The 15,752-nt window shown below is 36.3% G+C and overlaps 1 protein-coding gene across 7 annotated transcripts in view; it reads left to right on the forward strand.

Annotated features, from left to right (window-relative positions):
* The window catches only part of LOC127436991 (kinesin-like protein KIF21A), a 107,508-nt gene that overhangs the window by 73,578 nt on the left and 18,178 nt on the right, over window positions 1-15,752 (forward strand). For 3 of the 7 annotated variants that reach the window (XM_051691549.1, XM_051691552.1, XM_051691554.1), the window contains 13 exons: window positions 3,525-3,572; window positions 4,408-4,483; window positions 4,615-4,726; window positions 6,288-6,476; window positions 6,987-7,186; window positions 7,332-7,439; window positions 7,525-7,593; window positions 9,366-9,511; window positions 9,917-10,061; window positions 10,389-10,583; window positions 12,303-12,404; window positions 12,834-12,999; window positions 13,115-13,135. In XM_051691549.1, the coding sequence (XP_051547509.1) occupies window positions 3,525-3,572; window positions 4,408-4,483; window positions 4,615-4,726; window positions 6,288-6,476; window positions 6,987-7,186; window positions 7,332-7,439; window positions 7,525-7,593; window positions 9,366-9,511; window positions 9,917-10,061; window positions 10,389-10,583; window positions 12,303-12,404; window positions 12,834-12,999; window positions 13,115-13,135 (1,577 nt within the window). The remainder of the gene's footprint in view (window positions 1-3,524; window positions 3,573-4,407; window positions 4,484-4,614; window positions 4,727-6,287; window positions 6,477-6,986; window positions 7,187-7,331; window positions 7,440-7,524; window positions 7,594-9,365; window positions 9,512-9,916; window positions 10,062-10,388; window positions 10,584-12,302; window positions 12,405-12,833; window positions 13,000-13,114; window positions 13,136-15,752) is intronic. The other 4 variants (XM_051691550.1, XM_051691551.1, XM_051691553.1 and 1 more) reach the window with 4 other exon arrangements.

Here is a 15,752-nt window from a genome sequence, read left to right on the forward strand (position 1 = left end):
ATGCAGACTTTTGAACAGGGGTCATTTAATTTTTTTAATTAAATGCCATTCTGTTATAACCTACAGTTGAATATGAATCCCATAAGAAATAAAAGAAATGTGTTTTGCCTGCACACTCATGTTTTCTTTAAAAATGGTACCTATATTACCAATTCTCCAAGGGTATGCAAACTTTTGAGCACAACTGTATCTATATATATATATATATATATATATATATATATATATATATATATATATATATATATATATATATACAGGTGCATCTCAATAAATTAGAATGTCGTGGAAAAGTTTTTTTCAGTAATTCATCTCAAATTGTGAAACTCGTGTATTAAATAAATTCAATGCACACAGACTGAAGCAGTTTAAGTCTTTGGTTCTTTTAATTGTGATGATTTTGGCTCACATTTAACAAAAACCCACCAATTCACTATCTCAAAAAATTAGAATATGGTGACATGCCAATCAGCTAATCAACTCAAAACACCTGCAAAGTTTTCCTGAGCCTTCAAAATGGTCTCTCAGTTTGGTTCACTAGGCAACACAATCATGGGGAAGACTGCTGATCTGACAGTTGTCCAGAAGACAATCATTGACACCCTTCACAAGGAGGGTAAGCCACAAACATTCATTGCCAAAGAAGCTGGCTGTTCACAGAGTGCTGTATCCAAGCATGTTAAAAGAAAGTTGAGTGGAAGGAAAAAGTGTGGAAGAAAAAGATGCACAACCAACCAAGAGAACCGCAGCCTTATGATTGTCAAGCAAAATCGATTCAAGAATTTGGGTGAACTTCACAAGGAATGGACTGATGCTGGGGTCAAGGCATCAAGAGCCACCACACACAGACATGTCAAGGAATTTGGCTACAGTTGTCGTATTCCTCTTGTTAAGCCACTCCTGAACCACAGACAATGTCAGAGGCGTCTTACCTGGGCTAAGGAGAAGAAGAACTGGACTGTTGCCCAGTGTTCCAAAGTCCTCTTTTCAGATGAGAGCAAGTTTTGTATTTCATTTGGAAACCAGGGTCCTAGAGTCTGGAGGAAGGGTGGAGAAGCTCATAGCCCAAGTTGCTTGAAGTCCAGTGTTAAGTTTCCACAGTCTGTGATGATTTGAGGTGCAATGTCATCTGCTGGTGTTGGTCCATTGTGTTTTTTGAAAACCAAAGTCACTGCACCCGTTTACCAAGACATTTTGGAGCACTTCATGCTTCCTTCTGCTGACCAGCTTTTTAAAGATGCTGATTTCATTTTCCAGCAGGATTTGGCACCTGCCCACACTGCCAAAAGCACCAAAAGTTGGTTAAATGACCATGGTGTTGGTGTGCTTGACTGGTCAGCAAACTCACCTGACCTGAACCCCATAGAGAATCTATGGGGTATTGTCAAGAGGAAAATGAGAAACAAGAGACCAAAAAATGCAGATGAGCTGAAGGCCATTGTCAAAGAAACCTGGGCTTCCATACCACCTCAGCAGTGCCACAAACTGATCACCTCCATGCCACGCCAAATTGAGGCAGTAATTAAAGCAAAAGGAGCCCCTACCAAGTATTGAGTACATATACAGTAAATGAACATACTTTCCAGAAGACCAACAATTCACTAAAAATGTTTTTTTTATTGGTCTTATGATGTATTCTAATTTTTTGAGATAATGAATTGGTGGGTTTTTGTTAAATGTGAGCCAAAATCATCACAATTAAAAGAACCAAAGACTTAAACTACTTCAGTCTGTGTGCATTGAATTTATTTAATACACGAGTTTCACAATTTGAGTTGAATTACTGAAATAAATGAACTTTTCCACGACATTCTAATTTACTGAGATGCACCTGTATATTTTGGAAGGAAATTGGTACTTTAATTCATCAAAGTGGCATTCAACTGATCACAAAGTATAGTCAGGACATTACTGATGTAAAAAAACAGCCCAATCATTATTTGAAAAAAGTCATTTTTGATCAAATCTAGACAGGCCCCATTTCCAGCAGCCTTCACTCCAACACCTTATCATAGAGTAATCATGCTAAATTGCCATTATATCAAACACTGCTGAAAGATATTTGGCTTGTGAAATGAAGCTTAACATTGTCTTTGTGTTTGTTTTTGAGTTGCCACAGTATGCAGTAGACTGGCATGTCTTAAGGTCAATATAAGGTCAAAAATGGCAAAAAAAGAAATTAAGGCTATACAATGCTTGAAATTGCCAAATAAATAAATAAATAAATAAATAAATGAACTGAAGATTTCATACAAATGTGTACACTACAGTCTTCAAAGACAAAGGACAACTGGCTCTAACAAGGACAGAAAGAGATGTGGAAGACCAGATGTACAACTAAACAAGAGGATAAGTACATCAGAGTCTCTAGTTTGAGAAACAGATGCCTCACATGTCCTCAGCTGACAGCTTCATTGAATTCTACCCGCTCAACACCAGTTTCATGTACAACAGTAAAGAGAAGACTCAGGGGTGCAGGCCTTATGGGAAGAATTGCAAAGAAAAAGCCACTTTAAAAACAGAAAAACATAAAGAAAAGGTTAGAGTGGACAAAGAAACACAGACATTGGACAACAGATAATTAGAAAAGAGTGTTATGGATCTTAACCCCATTCAGCTTTTGTGGGATCAGCTAGACTGTAAGGTGCGTGAGAAGTGCCCGACAAGACAGTCACATCTATGGCAAGTGCTACAGGAAGCGTGGGGTGAAATGTCACCTAAGTGTCTGGACAAACTGACAGCTAGAATGCCAAGGATCTGCAAAGCTGTCATTGCTGCACGTGTAGGATTTTCTGATGAGAACTCTTTCAAGTAGTTCTGAAATTTTTGTTCAAATTGTAATAATAATTTTTCACATTATTAATGTCCTGACTATACACTGTGATCAGTTGAATGCCATTTTGGTGAATAAAAGTATCAATTTCTTTCCATAAGAGCAAAATCTGTCCATTATTCCAAACTTTTGGCAACCAGTGTGTTTATATATATATATATATATATATATATATATATATATATATATATATATATATATATATATATATATATATACACATATATATAGTCATACACATACATACAAGTAGTTTGAGAGTGTGTAGAGTGGGCGTGGGTGGTCACTTTTAATGCAATTCCTAATTCCATGGTAACACCAACTCTAATTTGTGAATTTCTCTTTAGGATTATGGGTAGTGTAGTTCTTCACTCAGAATTCGGCAGTTAAGTATGATTCTTTAAATGAAGGTTGAAATCACACTATCTTCTGATACCACTATTTAATAACCTCTGTGCTCATGCTAGGTCGGTCTTGAAAGATTTATAAATTATTGCTAAATCAATTTATCTATGGAGAAAACAAATGGGATTTTTACTTCCAGAACTGGTAATATACATGAATTTAAAAGCCTTAATCATAAAGTAATAAATCAAAACTAGCCTGTTCTTCACCTGTCCTTCTATGCCATCTTTGGTACTGTGGTTCTTCTCACCTTCACCTCACTTCCACCCAAACTTCTCCACTGAAGGCTCCAGCAGCTGGATGAAGGTGCTCATGAGGATCTGGAGAACGTCAGGTTGGAAAATGTCGCTAAATGCTGTTGTTTCACTAACTGTAGTCACCAAATCCGTCCCAGTGTCATCCCTCATCTTTCCTACAAGATAACACCATCACATCATAACATAACTTCAGTGGTTCAATGGATTAGAGTCTTCATTTCATCATTTATTTTATTTCTTTTGCATTCACCTCTATGCGTATAACTATACTATACTATGTTTGATTACTGTACATAGGGGTTTTATGAAGGTATTCTGGTAGTATGGTATCTGATCAATTCATAAAGTGATTTTCAGAGTTTAATGGTATAATGACCTCACTGATTTGATTCACTAACACTGAACAATTTAATCAATCATTAATAGAAGTTGGATGTAGTTTGATTCTGTGATTTGTGCTTTAAAGATCCCATAAATTCAAAATTATTTGTAGTTTTGTGGCTTTTAGTTCATGTCTTTTACTTTGAGGTCATCCAAATGCTAGTGAATGTACTACTAAAAGTTGACCAAATAAACTTTTAGCAGATATTTGCATATTTAAAAATGTACTTTCTCTTGGACCAAAAATATTGATGACTCATCTTTCACTCAGTGTCATATAAAATTTTTGTTCAGTTAAATGCTCTCTAGAATGAGAATGACAATTTTTAAAAAGGACAAGACCTCACTTTCACGACAAACTGAAAATTTCAATTGGAAATGAACAGTGGAGATATTTTTTTTTTTACAATCTACATATTTCATGGGGTCTTTAAATAAATTCCTAGGCTGAGAGTTTCCTTTTTCAAGTTTGTCGTAATTCTTGCTTCTGTGATCTTTTGTTCTAAACATATTTCATATGATTTCATGCAGTGTCATAAAGGAGGAGGGGCCAGATAATGAGCAGGACAAAGAGCCTTGTGAGAGGGTCATTGAGGAGCCAGAGGCAGTACGTTTAACGAATTCTTCTTTGTCAATAAAAAGTGATATGATTTTTCAAAATGTCTGATATTTTAGGTAATATGTTAGCTAGTTTAACTGCAATATTGAAATGTTTATTTGATACTGCTACTCGTGCAGGATGGCAGTGATCATGATGAAGGAGAGGAGGCTGAGGGGGAGGAAGAGGATGATGAAACGGAGATGGACAGCTCTGATGAGTCTGACTCTGGAGGAGAGCTGGAGGAGAAAGGTACAACAAATAAATAAATTAAGATCTGATTTTATTTATTTGGAATGGAAGTGGAATGTTTGTGGCATATAAGATTTATATCTTGTCAAATATTTTATTGACTTAAATTTTGATTTTATTTATTTTAATGTGTTTAAGGTAAAAAAATACCTTAATGTCAAATAATATATTTGAATATGTTTTTAATGTTTTAAGGATTTTATTTAATTACTGTATGGTTTAATGCATTCAACTGAGGTGGAATATTTGTGACATAAGATCTACAACCTTTTCCTATTTTATTCACTTAAATTTAGATATAATGTGTGTGTTAGGTATAATATTTTAATGTGTTTAAGGTTTTGATATGATCTGATTTAAAAAAAAATACTTTAATTTAAAATAATACATTTTAATATTATTTTTGTATTATTATTATTATTATTCAGGATTTCATTTAATTACAGTCTAGTTTAATGCATTTGACACAAGTGGAATATTTGTGCCATATATATTCTATAACCTTTGTCAAATACTGTATGTATTGACAACATATTTTATTGACTTAAATTAACATTTGAATCATTTTAATGTGTTTAAGGTTAAATAAGATCTGATTTAATGTTTTTTACTTTCATGTCAAATATTATTTTACATTAATTATTTTAAGGAATTTATTGTTTCATTACAATCTGCTTTAATGATTTAATGAAAGTGGAATATCTGTGGCATTTATATTCTATAACCTCTGCTGTTAAAAAGTGTATTGGCTTAAACATGATACAGTATTTCAATTTAGATTTTATTTCAGTGTGTTTATTTCATTAGCATTTGATTTTGTTTATTTTAATTTAAAGTAATATATTTTAATATTTTTTATTTTTATTACTGTGATAATTGTAATGTTTTATTACATCTGCTTTAATGCATTTATTTATTTGCAGCACGTAAGACCTTCAATCTCACATTTTTAAAGTCAGCATGAAAGACAGCATTCACAACCCCTTTTACTTTCGTAATCTGTTTCAGAGTGAAGCAAGATATTCAACAATGCAATATGTCAGGCACAACTTTCATATAACTTGCATTGTTGACTTGTGCATAATAAGACCAGGGACATAAATTAAGAAAGTAAATAGGGGCAGTTTTGATTTCATGTTGATGTTAACATTATAATCATTTTAAATTAGATTTTAATTATTTCATAAACTTGAATAAATAACCAAGTCTTGCTCCTGGTGTGTGTGTGGTTTTAGGTGGTTTATGAGGAATTGTTTTTGGTTATAAACTGGTCATTACAAGGGTATTATGCTATAAATGTGGTTTATGAGGACATTTCTAGTGTCCCCATAATTCAAATCTCTTAAAAATCATACTAAATGATGTTTTATTGAAAATGTAAAAATGCAGAAAGTTTTTTGTGAGGGTTAGGTTTAGGGGTAGGGTTAGGGTTAGGGGATAGAATCTATAGTTCATGCAGTATAAAAATCATTATGTCTATGGAGAGTCCTCATAATGATAGCCACACCAACATGTTTGTGTGTGTGTGTGTTTGTGTGTGTGTGTGTGTGTGTGTTGACAGAAGACTTCCAGGCTGATCTGGCTAACATCACATGTGAGATCGCCATCAAACAGCGACTGATCGATGAGCTGGAGAACAGTCAGAGACGCCTGCACACGCTCAAACAACAGTACGAACACAAACTCATGATGTTGCAGAGCAAAATCAAAGACACACAGCTGGAGAGAGACCGTGTGCTGCACAACATGGGTACAATACACACTCACAACACACACAAACCATGAATGCATATGTTTATTGACATTTTTAATTACAAAAAACAACAAATGTAATAAACGTTAGAAAAAAAATAAGCACCTACTATGAAAACAAAACAATGTAATATACTATACTATACCATACTGTGCTATACTATACTGCATTTTTAGTTTGAATTCAGCCTGTGAAATGTCCCGATGACTTTCCAGAATTCCTTTTCTCTACTACTATTTTGTCAATAAATAGTGGCAAAAAGACCCCAAAAAATGGAAGTTTCAATGAAAAAAACATTTAAAGGTTGAACTATGCACCTGCTGCGTATCTCTGCTTCCCCCTAGTGGTGTGTTTTGGAAATAGCATGACTGGAATTTTCTTTAAATTAAGTATTTTAGACATCAAATGTTTAATTATTTAGCTAATTATGCTAATTTCACTATTATTATTAATATAAACACATTTCTAAAACTACTACTACTTAAAATCGATCAACTCTCCACACAGGTTCAGTGGAGTCTTGTACGGAGGAGAAAGCGAAAAAGATCAAGTCTGAATATGAGAAGAAACTGAACTCCATGAATAAAGAGCTGCAGAAACTGCAGTCGGCACAGAAAGAGCACGCTCGCCTGCTGAAGAATCAATCACAGTACGAGAAACAGCTGAAGAAACTCCAGCAGGAAGTGACAGAGATGAAGAAAACCAAGGTACATGAGCACATTTGCATATTTCATGGGTTTGCAAAGGCCAAATACTATTGCGTATACTTGGTGTTAGTGGTTTAAATAAACTCCTAACCCTAAGTATTAAACTTCAAACGAATCGTTGTCATGGTGACCGTGTTGCGTTCAGGTGGGGCTTATGAAACAGATGAAGGAGCAGCAGGAGAAGAATCGAGTCACAGAGACCCGCCGCAACCGCGAGATCGCCACACTGAAGAAAGACCAGCGGAAGCAAGAGGTGAAACATCGCCACCTGGATAACACCACTGAATTATAGTCTCAGACTCTCTCATTGCTCACTCTCTCATTTTGTCTCATTTTAGCATCAGCTGAGGCAGCTCGAGGCACAAAAGAGACAGCAGGAGCTCATTCTGCGTAGGAGAACAGAGGAGGTAAGAATAGTGGTGTTTTTATGTTTGTTCGTTTTTTTTTTTTTCACATTGTATCAAAGCTGTGTGTAAAAAGATTTTTTTTAAAAAGGCGACGTCCACTGTTGAGTCCTGAAAATGAAAAGACATGAAGCTTGTGCTTAAAAAAAAAATCAACTCAAATATAATGGTCAAATGGATGCAAACTAACACTAAAATCAAATACAAGGGATTGTTATTGATTTATTTAGTGATTTAATGATTTATTTATTTTTTTACAATTTCATTATATATTTATTAATTTATTTATTGGCCAATTATTGACCAATTTAAAACCATCGGCATACTGGTTATAAGCATGAAAACGCTGAAATGAAAAACATGGTTTATTTACAATTGATTATAAATTATTGAGACTCTTTGTAAAAACTCTGTGAATTCAAATGTACAATCCATAAATATTAATTGCCACGATATGAAGAGGGGTTGGCACTACTAAGAACATGTCATATTTAATTTGTATTCTTTCTCGTTCTCATGGAAAAAACGCCATAAACGGACGTGACAGTTGTGAAAGCGGCAATTACCTATAGGCTACATGATGAGGAAAACCATCCAAAACACTTTTTTTTTTTTTAATTAATCCCCTTTTCTCCCAATTTGGAATGCCCAATTCCCACTACTTAGTAGGTCCTCGCGGTCCACGCACAACTTACCACACGCCCCATTGAGAGCAAGAACCTATAATCGCAACCACGAGGAGGTTACCCCATGTGACTCTACCCTCCCTAGCAACCGGGCCAATTTGGTTGCTTAGGAGACCTGGCTGGAGTCACTCAGCACACCCTGAATTCAAATCCGCAACTCCAAGGGTGGTAGTCAGCGTTAATACTCGCTGAGCTACCCAGGGCCCCCCATCCGAAACACTTTGAAACCAGCAGACTTTGACTTTTTAGACATTGGTATGATATCCATTAATTGTGCATGATTGATTAAAATTAGAAAAAGATTGCAATATGGCCTTACATGATTACTAAACCTGAAAGGCTGCGTTTTAAAATATACACAGTTTTTCTGAGCAACCACTGGACGGTGACATGATGATTCTAATGACCTGTTTTCTGTTTCTGGTCACAAGACGCAATGTAAAAACTACTGAAACGAGCGATCCAGATGGAGAACAACAACCATTTAACTGTTAGTCAGAGTAAAAGGGAATTTCAGACTCGACTTGTGCAGTTGTTGGCTGTCATAACAACTCAAAGTAGTTAGTGATTTCAGTGTAACACACATCGGACCGTCGCTTCATGACTACACACTCAGATGAGGCATTGTCAGTCATCTCAACTCTGTGAAGTATTGGCACTATAGAACCACATGTTTTTTGACAATTTAAACATCTCATTACCTGCTAAGAATATACGCCGATGCGAGTGAAAATATTGGAGACCGGAACTTGAAGACAGGCGAACTTTGGAACTCTTCCACATTTCGGAAAAGGTGGATAGTTTGCATTCAGTGCTTTAGTCAGCGTCGTGTGAGCAAGCGCCGCCATCTAGCAGTCTGTATTGCATTATCCATTATAGCACTTTAATAAAGAATTTAAAAGGGGTTTTTGTTCCTTTGGTTTAAACTTTTTTTATGTTTTTATTTTTTATTTTTCCATGAACATTATACTTTAAAACTCCATGTGATCTTTTCACATCAGCTTTAAATATTAGATCAGATATCTACTGTTCACAATATAACACCCAAGAAATTGTGGGAATGCGAAATTCTATGCCTCTCTTTATCAGATAACAGCCCTGAGACGGCAAGTACGGCCCACATCCGGCAAAGTTAACCGTAAGATCAGTTTACCAGAGCCTTTGCAGGAGTCTTCACCCCGTACAGCTCCCTTCCGGCCACAAACCGCCAGCGCGACTGCACCTAATGGAACGAGGTAATGTGCATTTAATTTCAGATGGTTTAGTTGAAGGTGAAGTCTGTAATGTGTGCACCATCAATTGTAATTGCAAAAATAATGATTGTTTTCAAACAAGTTTTCCAACCCATCAGTCATTAGTCGGACAAAACGGATAGTCCCGCCCCAAACTCAGGCCATTGGTTGAGTCAGTGTGGCTGTACTGGGTGGCTAGGACACTTAAGCAAATAGAGCGATATTTCTACAGTGCCACAGACTCACAGCTTTTAAATTTTTCAAGGAAATCATGCTACAACTGACTTAATTAATAGTTGTCTCTGCATATTAAGCTGGGATACAAGAAAGTATTTTAACATTGAAAAAATTATACATTTCATGTTTATTTGAGAGAATAATATGATGTGGTTGTGATTTGTATTTCAGGAAACAACAGATGAGGACAGGAGGTGTGTACTTCACCAGGACGGCGCGGGCTAAATGGCAGTCACTTGAGCGTCGCATTAGTGACATCATCATGCAGCGGATGACCATCTCCAACATGGAGACTGAAATGAACCGTTTGCTTAAGGTGACCATACTAGAATGACTTGTTACTACTGTTTTTCATACTAATGCTCTTTACAGTTTTAACACCGTTTCTTTTATTTTTTTATTTTTTTGCTTGAACGCTTAGTTTCTAATTCTGTGGCATCGTTTTGGGTAGCCCCTTCCACTGTGAAGTCTAATTGGTTGAAAACCACGCTCCTTAGTAGTATTTTAAACATCAAATTCATCCTGACTGGTTGTGATTTTGACAGTTCAAATTAATGAATGCTGGATACGTATTATTTCAACATGTAATCCCATTTGCGATTTAGTTAATTGACAGATCATTCTTCAAATTCTGTGTACACAGCAACGTGAGGAGTTGACGAAGCGCAGAGAGAAAGTGATGAGGAAGAGAGACAAGATCGCCAGCGAGGACACGGATGCGGACAGAAGCGCCCTCTCCCTTACTGAAGAGATGGAGTCACTGACGGCTAACATTGACTACATCAATGACAGCATCGCCGACTGCCAGGCCAACATCATGCAGATGGAAGAGGCCAAGGTGCGTAGGGGAAACAGAAAACAATGTCACGCAAAGTAACACACCCTAATGCTGTATTCCATTCAACACTGCCAGAAATCATTTTCTTATTGACTATCTTAGTCTTGTTTTCCAGTAAATATATCTAAACATTCTAAAAACAAGATACATTTACTTGAGAAGCAATTACATAGCGCTGCAATTTTGTGTTTTCCGAGCATCGGACAACCAAGTGCTTTATGTTTGCAAGTACAACTTCAATTCCAAAAAAGTTGGGACAGTACAGAAAATGCTAATTTGATTCATCCTGTGCTATATTGAAAGCACTACAACAACACATTATTTGATTTTTATCTTTCAAACCAGGTGATTTTAACATTCTCCAAAAAGTGGGGAAAGTCGAGTGTTTACAACTGTGAAACATCACCATTTTTTCTAATAACATTTATTAAGCATTTGGGCACTGAAGAAACAAGTTTAAGTTTAGCAGGCAAATTTTCCCATTATGCAGGTCTTCAGTTGCGCAATTGTACGGGGCCATCATTGATGTATTTTGAGCTTCATAATGCGCCACACATTCTCAATTGGAGACAGGTCAGGAGTGCAGGCAGGCCAGTCTCTCAGCTTATGCAGCCATGCACTTGTAATCCGAGCAGTATGTGGTTTGGTGTTGTCCTGCTGGAAAATCCAGGGATGTCCCTGGAAAAGACGGCATCTGGATGGCAGCATATGTTGCTCCAAAATTCATACATATCTTTCTGCAATAATGGTGCCCTCACAGATGTGCAAGTTACCCATGCCATGGGCACTGACACACCCCCATACCATGACAGTCAACTATTTGAAATGTGGACCCTTCAGGCCACAAAACACAGTTCCACTGTTCTACTCTCTTATCTTAGATGAGACAGAGCCCAGAAATTTCAGCAGCGCTTCTGGACAGTGTTGATTTATGGCTTCTCCTTTGCTTAGTAAAGTCTTAACTTGCATCTGTGGATGCAGTGGCGAATGGTGTTGACTGACAAAGGTTTACCAAAGTATTCCCGAGCCCATTGCAAGATATCCATTACAGAAGAATGACCATTTTTAGGACAGTGACATCTGAACGATCAGAGATTGCACGCATTCAAAAGTGGTTTTCTGCTTTGCCCTTCACATTCAAGATTTGATTAATTACTTGAATCTTTTAATTATATTGTGCACTTTAGAGGGTGAAACAGCCAAAATCTTTCCAATTTGTCTTTGGGGAACATTGTTTTCAAAGCACTGGATTATTTGCTGAAGCATCTGTTGGCAAATTGGCAAGCCTCGACCCATTCTTGCTCTTAAAGGACTAGGCTTTTTTTGGAGGCTCCTTGTATATTGTAACACGATTGCCTCACCTGTTTTAACATCTGTTTCACATTACTGTATTATTTCAACTCGTAATATTGTTATTAGTCTTAAAATGCCCCTGTCTTTTGGAGCGTGTTGCAATCATCTGATTTGAAATGAGTGTACTGTATATTTTCCAAAAAACAATTAAATTCACACAAGGTAAAACATCAGGGTGAATCGAATTTACAAATCACTCCTTTTCATTTTTATTAGCATTTTCCATTGTGTCCCAACTTTTTTGGAATTGGGGTTGTAGGAATAAGCCACTTGTCGCTTTGAATGGAATGTAGTGTAACAGTCACAGTGGTCATATTGTGAAAGAGAAATATCTTTGAATGTCTTGATATGGGTTGTTTACTACAGGAGGAGGGAGATACAGTGGACGTGTCTGCTGTGATCAGTTCATGTACACTATCAGAGGCCCGTTTCCTGCTTGATCACTTCCTCATTATGGTTATCAATAAGGTATCTGAGATCAGTAGACATTCATTTTAATTGGGGATACACGATTAGGTGAGCATCAGATATCGGTCATTATTAGCATTTTAGCCTAAATTACTGACAAGCGCATCAATCATATAATCCTTTCATATTTATTGTTATATGTCAGATTAGGCCGATATTGGAAGAAGATAATGTCAGGGCATATTTTTCCAATTCAAACAGCATACTCGTTATCTACATCAGATTTAAAAGTAATTAAACATGTAGAATTTTTTGGGTGCCTAATTGGAGTTTATGTGTGCTTTTTTATATAAATACTTATGTAAATGAATAAATAAAAACAGGGAAAATAGTATAGATTTATAATACAGACCTGCTGCCCATTTTTGGCTCATTTATTAAGAAAGGATTATCATACACTTGTACTGTACTGTCCAACTGTATTCTCAGGGTTTACAAGCGGCACAGAAGGAATCTCAGATCAAAGTTATGGAGGGCCGTTTGAAACAGACGGAGATCAACAGTGCCACCCAGAACCAGCTGCTCTTCCATATGCTGAAGGAGAAAGCTGAACTAAACCCTGAGCTGGACGCTCTGCTCGGGAATGCTCTTCAAGGTCAGACACATGCAAGCACACATTCAGCATGCTGCCTGCTTTTCATTCTCTACACTAGTTCTTTTTAGTTTGATCTTGATTTGCTTTTGTCTTTTTGTTGCCTGAATTCAAACAGAACTAGGTAACATCCCGTCGGGTAAGTAGAGACCACTAGAGGTGTCCACCTGTGCATGTGTCTTCCTTAGACTAACTGCAGACAGTGATCGTAGCATAGAGCTGCATGGGTCTTGCCTAAACCCCCCTGTGGACTTTACTCTAAAAGCACTTAAAACCTCTTCCATTGACGACCCATGGAGGACTTTGACTCTTCTAGGTTATTTGAGTCTGTAATAGTGTTAGATTCATTGAATCCAGTATCATTATCTGGAGTCACTTCTCAGGTGGAAAGATATGCAACCAGACTTTTCATATGCTGTATACTAGTTGCATTGGTCAACAACATCTAACTTGTCGATATTGTAGCATCCATTATTAGGGTTGCAAAGGGAAGACATAATGACCATACATCTCTAAAATCTTCAGAGTATTTTCCAACTTTCTGTGGGAATGCTAAATTAATAATACATTTATAAAAAATAAAAAAAAGACATTACAAATGTCATTTATGCAGACAATGACCTGACTACACCTCTTCTATGACAAAAAATACAACTCTGTGAAAGACAGGACTTAAAGCACATTGGGAATTGGCCATTCCAAATTGGGAGAAAAAGGGGAAAAATCCCCCCCCCCCAAAAAAAGGTTAAATGAGCTGGATAAACGCTTTAATACGCAGTCCACATGGTGTACTTGCACTGATGCCACAGTATACTACCCCAGACACAAGCTATAATAACAGTGAAATACCACATTGTTTTTTTATTCAGTACAGTTGTATGTAGAGTAGCAATATTCCCACACAGCAGTGGTATTCGGCTGAACTCGGTGGTGAAGCGGCTCAGACTATGAGCGCAGGCCAGGGGCTGTTCAAAAGACACATTTCCAAGTTGAATATCTTTCCTGACAAAGCATTTAAAAAACTCATTGCTTAATCTGAGAAACGCTTATAAGAGAGCAAGACACAATGGCCAAAGACCTACCTCCACCTACTGTAAGGGGCTGTTCACACCGAACGCTTTTGCAACCATCCATTTGTTTTTCTATGTAAACACGCGCTAGACGAACGTCTTTGTTTCACTTTGTTTTTGTTTATTTAGCGTCTCGTGCAGGAGCGCTGTTTTTAGATGAAATGTCTAATTAAAAAGAACTTTAAAAAGCATCTTGAGACACCTGCTTTCTGTTCTGCTATATTTTTTGCGCTTTGTCTAGCCTTTTTTAGCGCAAGAATCAGATCGATCTGAAGTCATTGTCAGTACTTGGCACACATTCAAAATTCGAATGCACAGTTTTAGCATTCGAATGTGCATTATTTTCTTAAATTCGAAGAATATTCAAATTTCGAATTTTAATTTGACATCCCTACTGTGAGTAATTACGTAATTTTTAATATAAAAAATGTATATTTTTACTAGTCCAAACCTAACTACTGATTTTTTAAAAATAAGAGTTTTCTCTTGTAATTCCATTGCTGAAATAAGAATTAGCATTTTAACTAGTGAAAATTTAATTGAAGATATCTATACTGTGATAGGGCTTGCGATATGTCTGCCACATCAAAGTAAGTGTGGTATAACCAACATGCAGCACGTTTTATTTTTTTTTTATTTTTTTTTTTACGTGATGAGAAAATCATTATACAGGAAATTACATTACAGATTGGATGCTTGTAGACCCTCATGACTGTGTGTTAAGGTCATTAAGTCAAGTCATTTTTATTTGTATTGCACTTCACACCACAAATCGTTTCAAAGCAGCTTTACAGAAAATCATGCTTTAATAGAAAATGAAACTGTAATATCTGTAATGTCTTACAGTGATCATTGTGTAGTTTGATTAAATATGATTGTATAATGTGTATAGAAATTAAATAATAATTGTATTTTGAACCCCAGTGAGCAAGCTGAAGGCGACTGTGGCAAGGAACACAAAACTCCATAAGATGTTGGTTAATGGAGAAAAATAACCTTAGGAGAAACCAGACTCACTGTGTGGGGCAGTTCCCCTCTGACTAAACAACATGAATATAATGCCAATATTATTTGTGTGCAGTGCAAATCATGGTTTTAAATTGGTAAATTAAGTAAGTGTTAAGGTCCAGTAAGGTCCAATAAGTCTCTTAAAATGATCAGATAAGAAAACGTACTGTTATTCTACAGACATAGTTAGGGTTTTTTTCAAAACCCCTAAACCAAGACCAAATATCTGACCGTAACTGCTTCGACTGTTCTAACTCTGGTTGCTATGACTTTTCTAACTGATCAGATATCTTTAAAATCCCATAGACTTACATTAACGGAATGTTTAGATGGGCCTAGACTGTTCTAGGCAGACTATCTGTCTGTCTGTCTGTCTGTCTGTCTATCTACAGTATCTAACATCAAAGTTTACCTATAACTATGTATACTGTATGTTATGTACTTGATTGTAACACCACTTGACATTTTTAGGCTTGACATTATATCAAAAAGTTTTTAATGGTATAAAAGTTTTTGAAAAATTCCATATTAAGAACATAGTATATACATTTTAAACTTTTTTTTGTTTTGTTTTTGTTTTGGTTTTTTTTAAAGATTTTTGTCCTTTTTATCATTTTGGATGTCCTTATTTGTCTTTGACCCATTTGCAACCCTAATGCTGATGTGCTGGCTGCAGAC

This window comes from Myxocyprinus asiaticus, chromosome 47, assembly GCF_019703515.2.
Source record: "Myxocyprinus asiaticus isolate MX2 ecotype Aquarium Trade chromosome 47, UBuf_Myxa_2, whole genome shotgun sequence".
NCBI lineage: Eukaryota > Metazoa > Chordata > Actinopteri > Cypriniformes > Catostomidae > Myxocyprinus > Myxocyprinus asiaticus.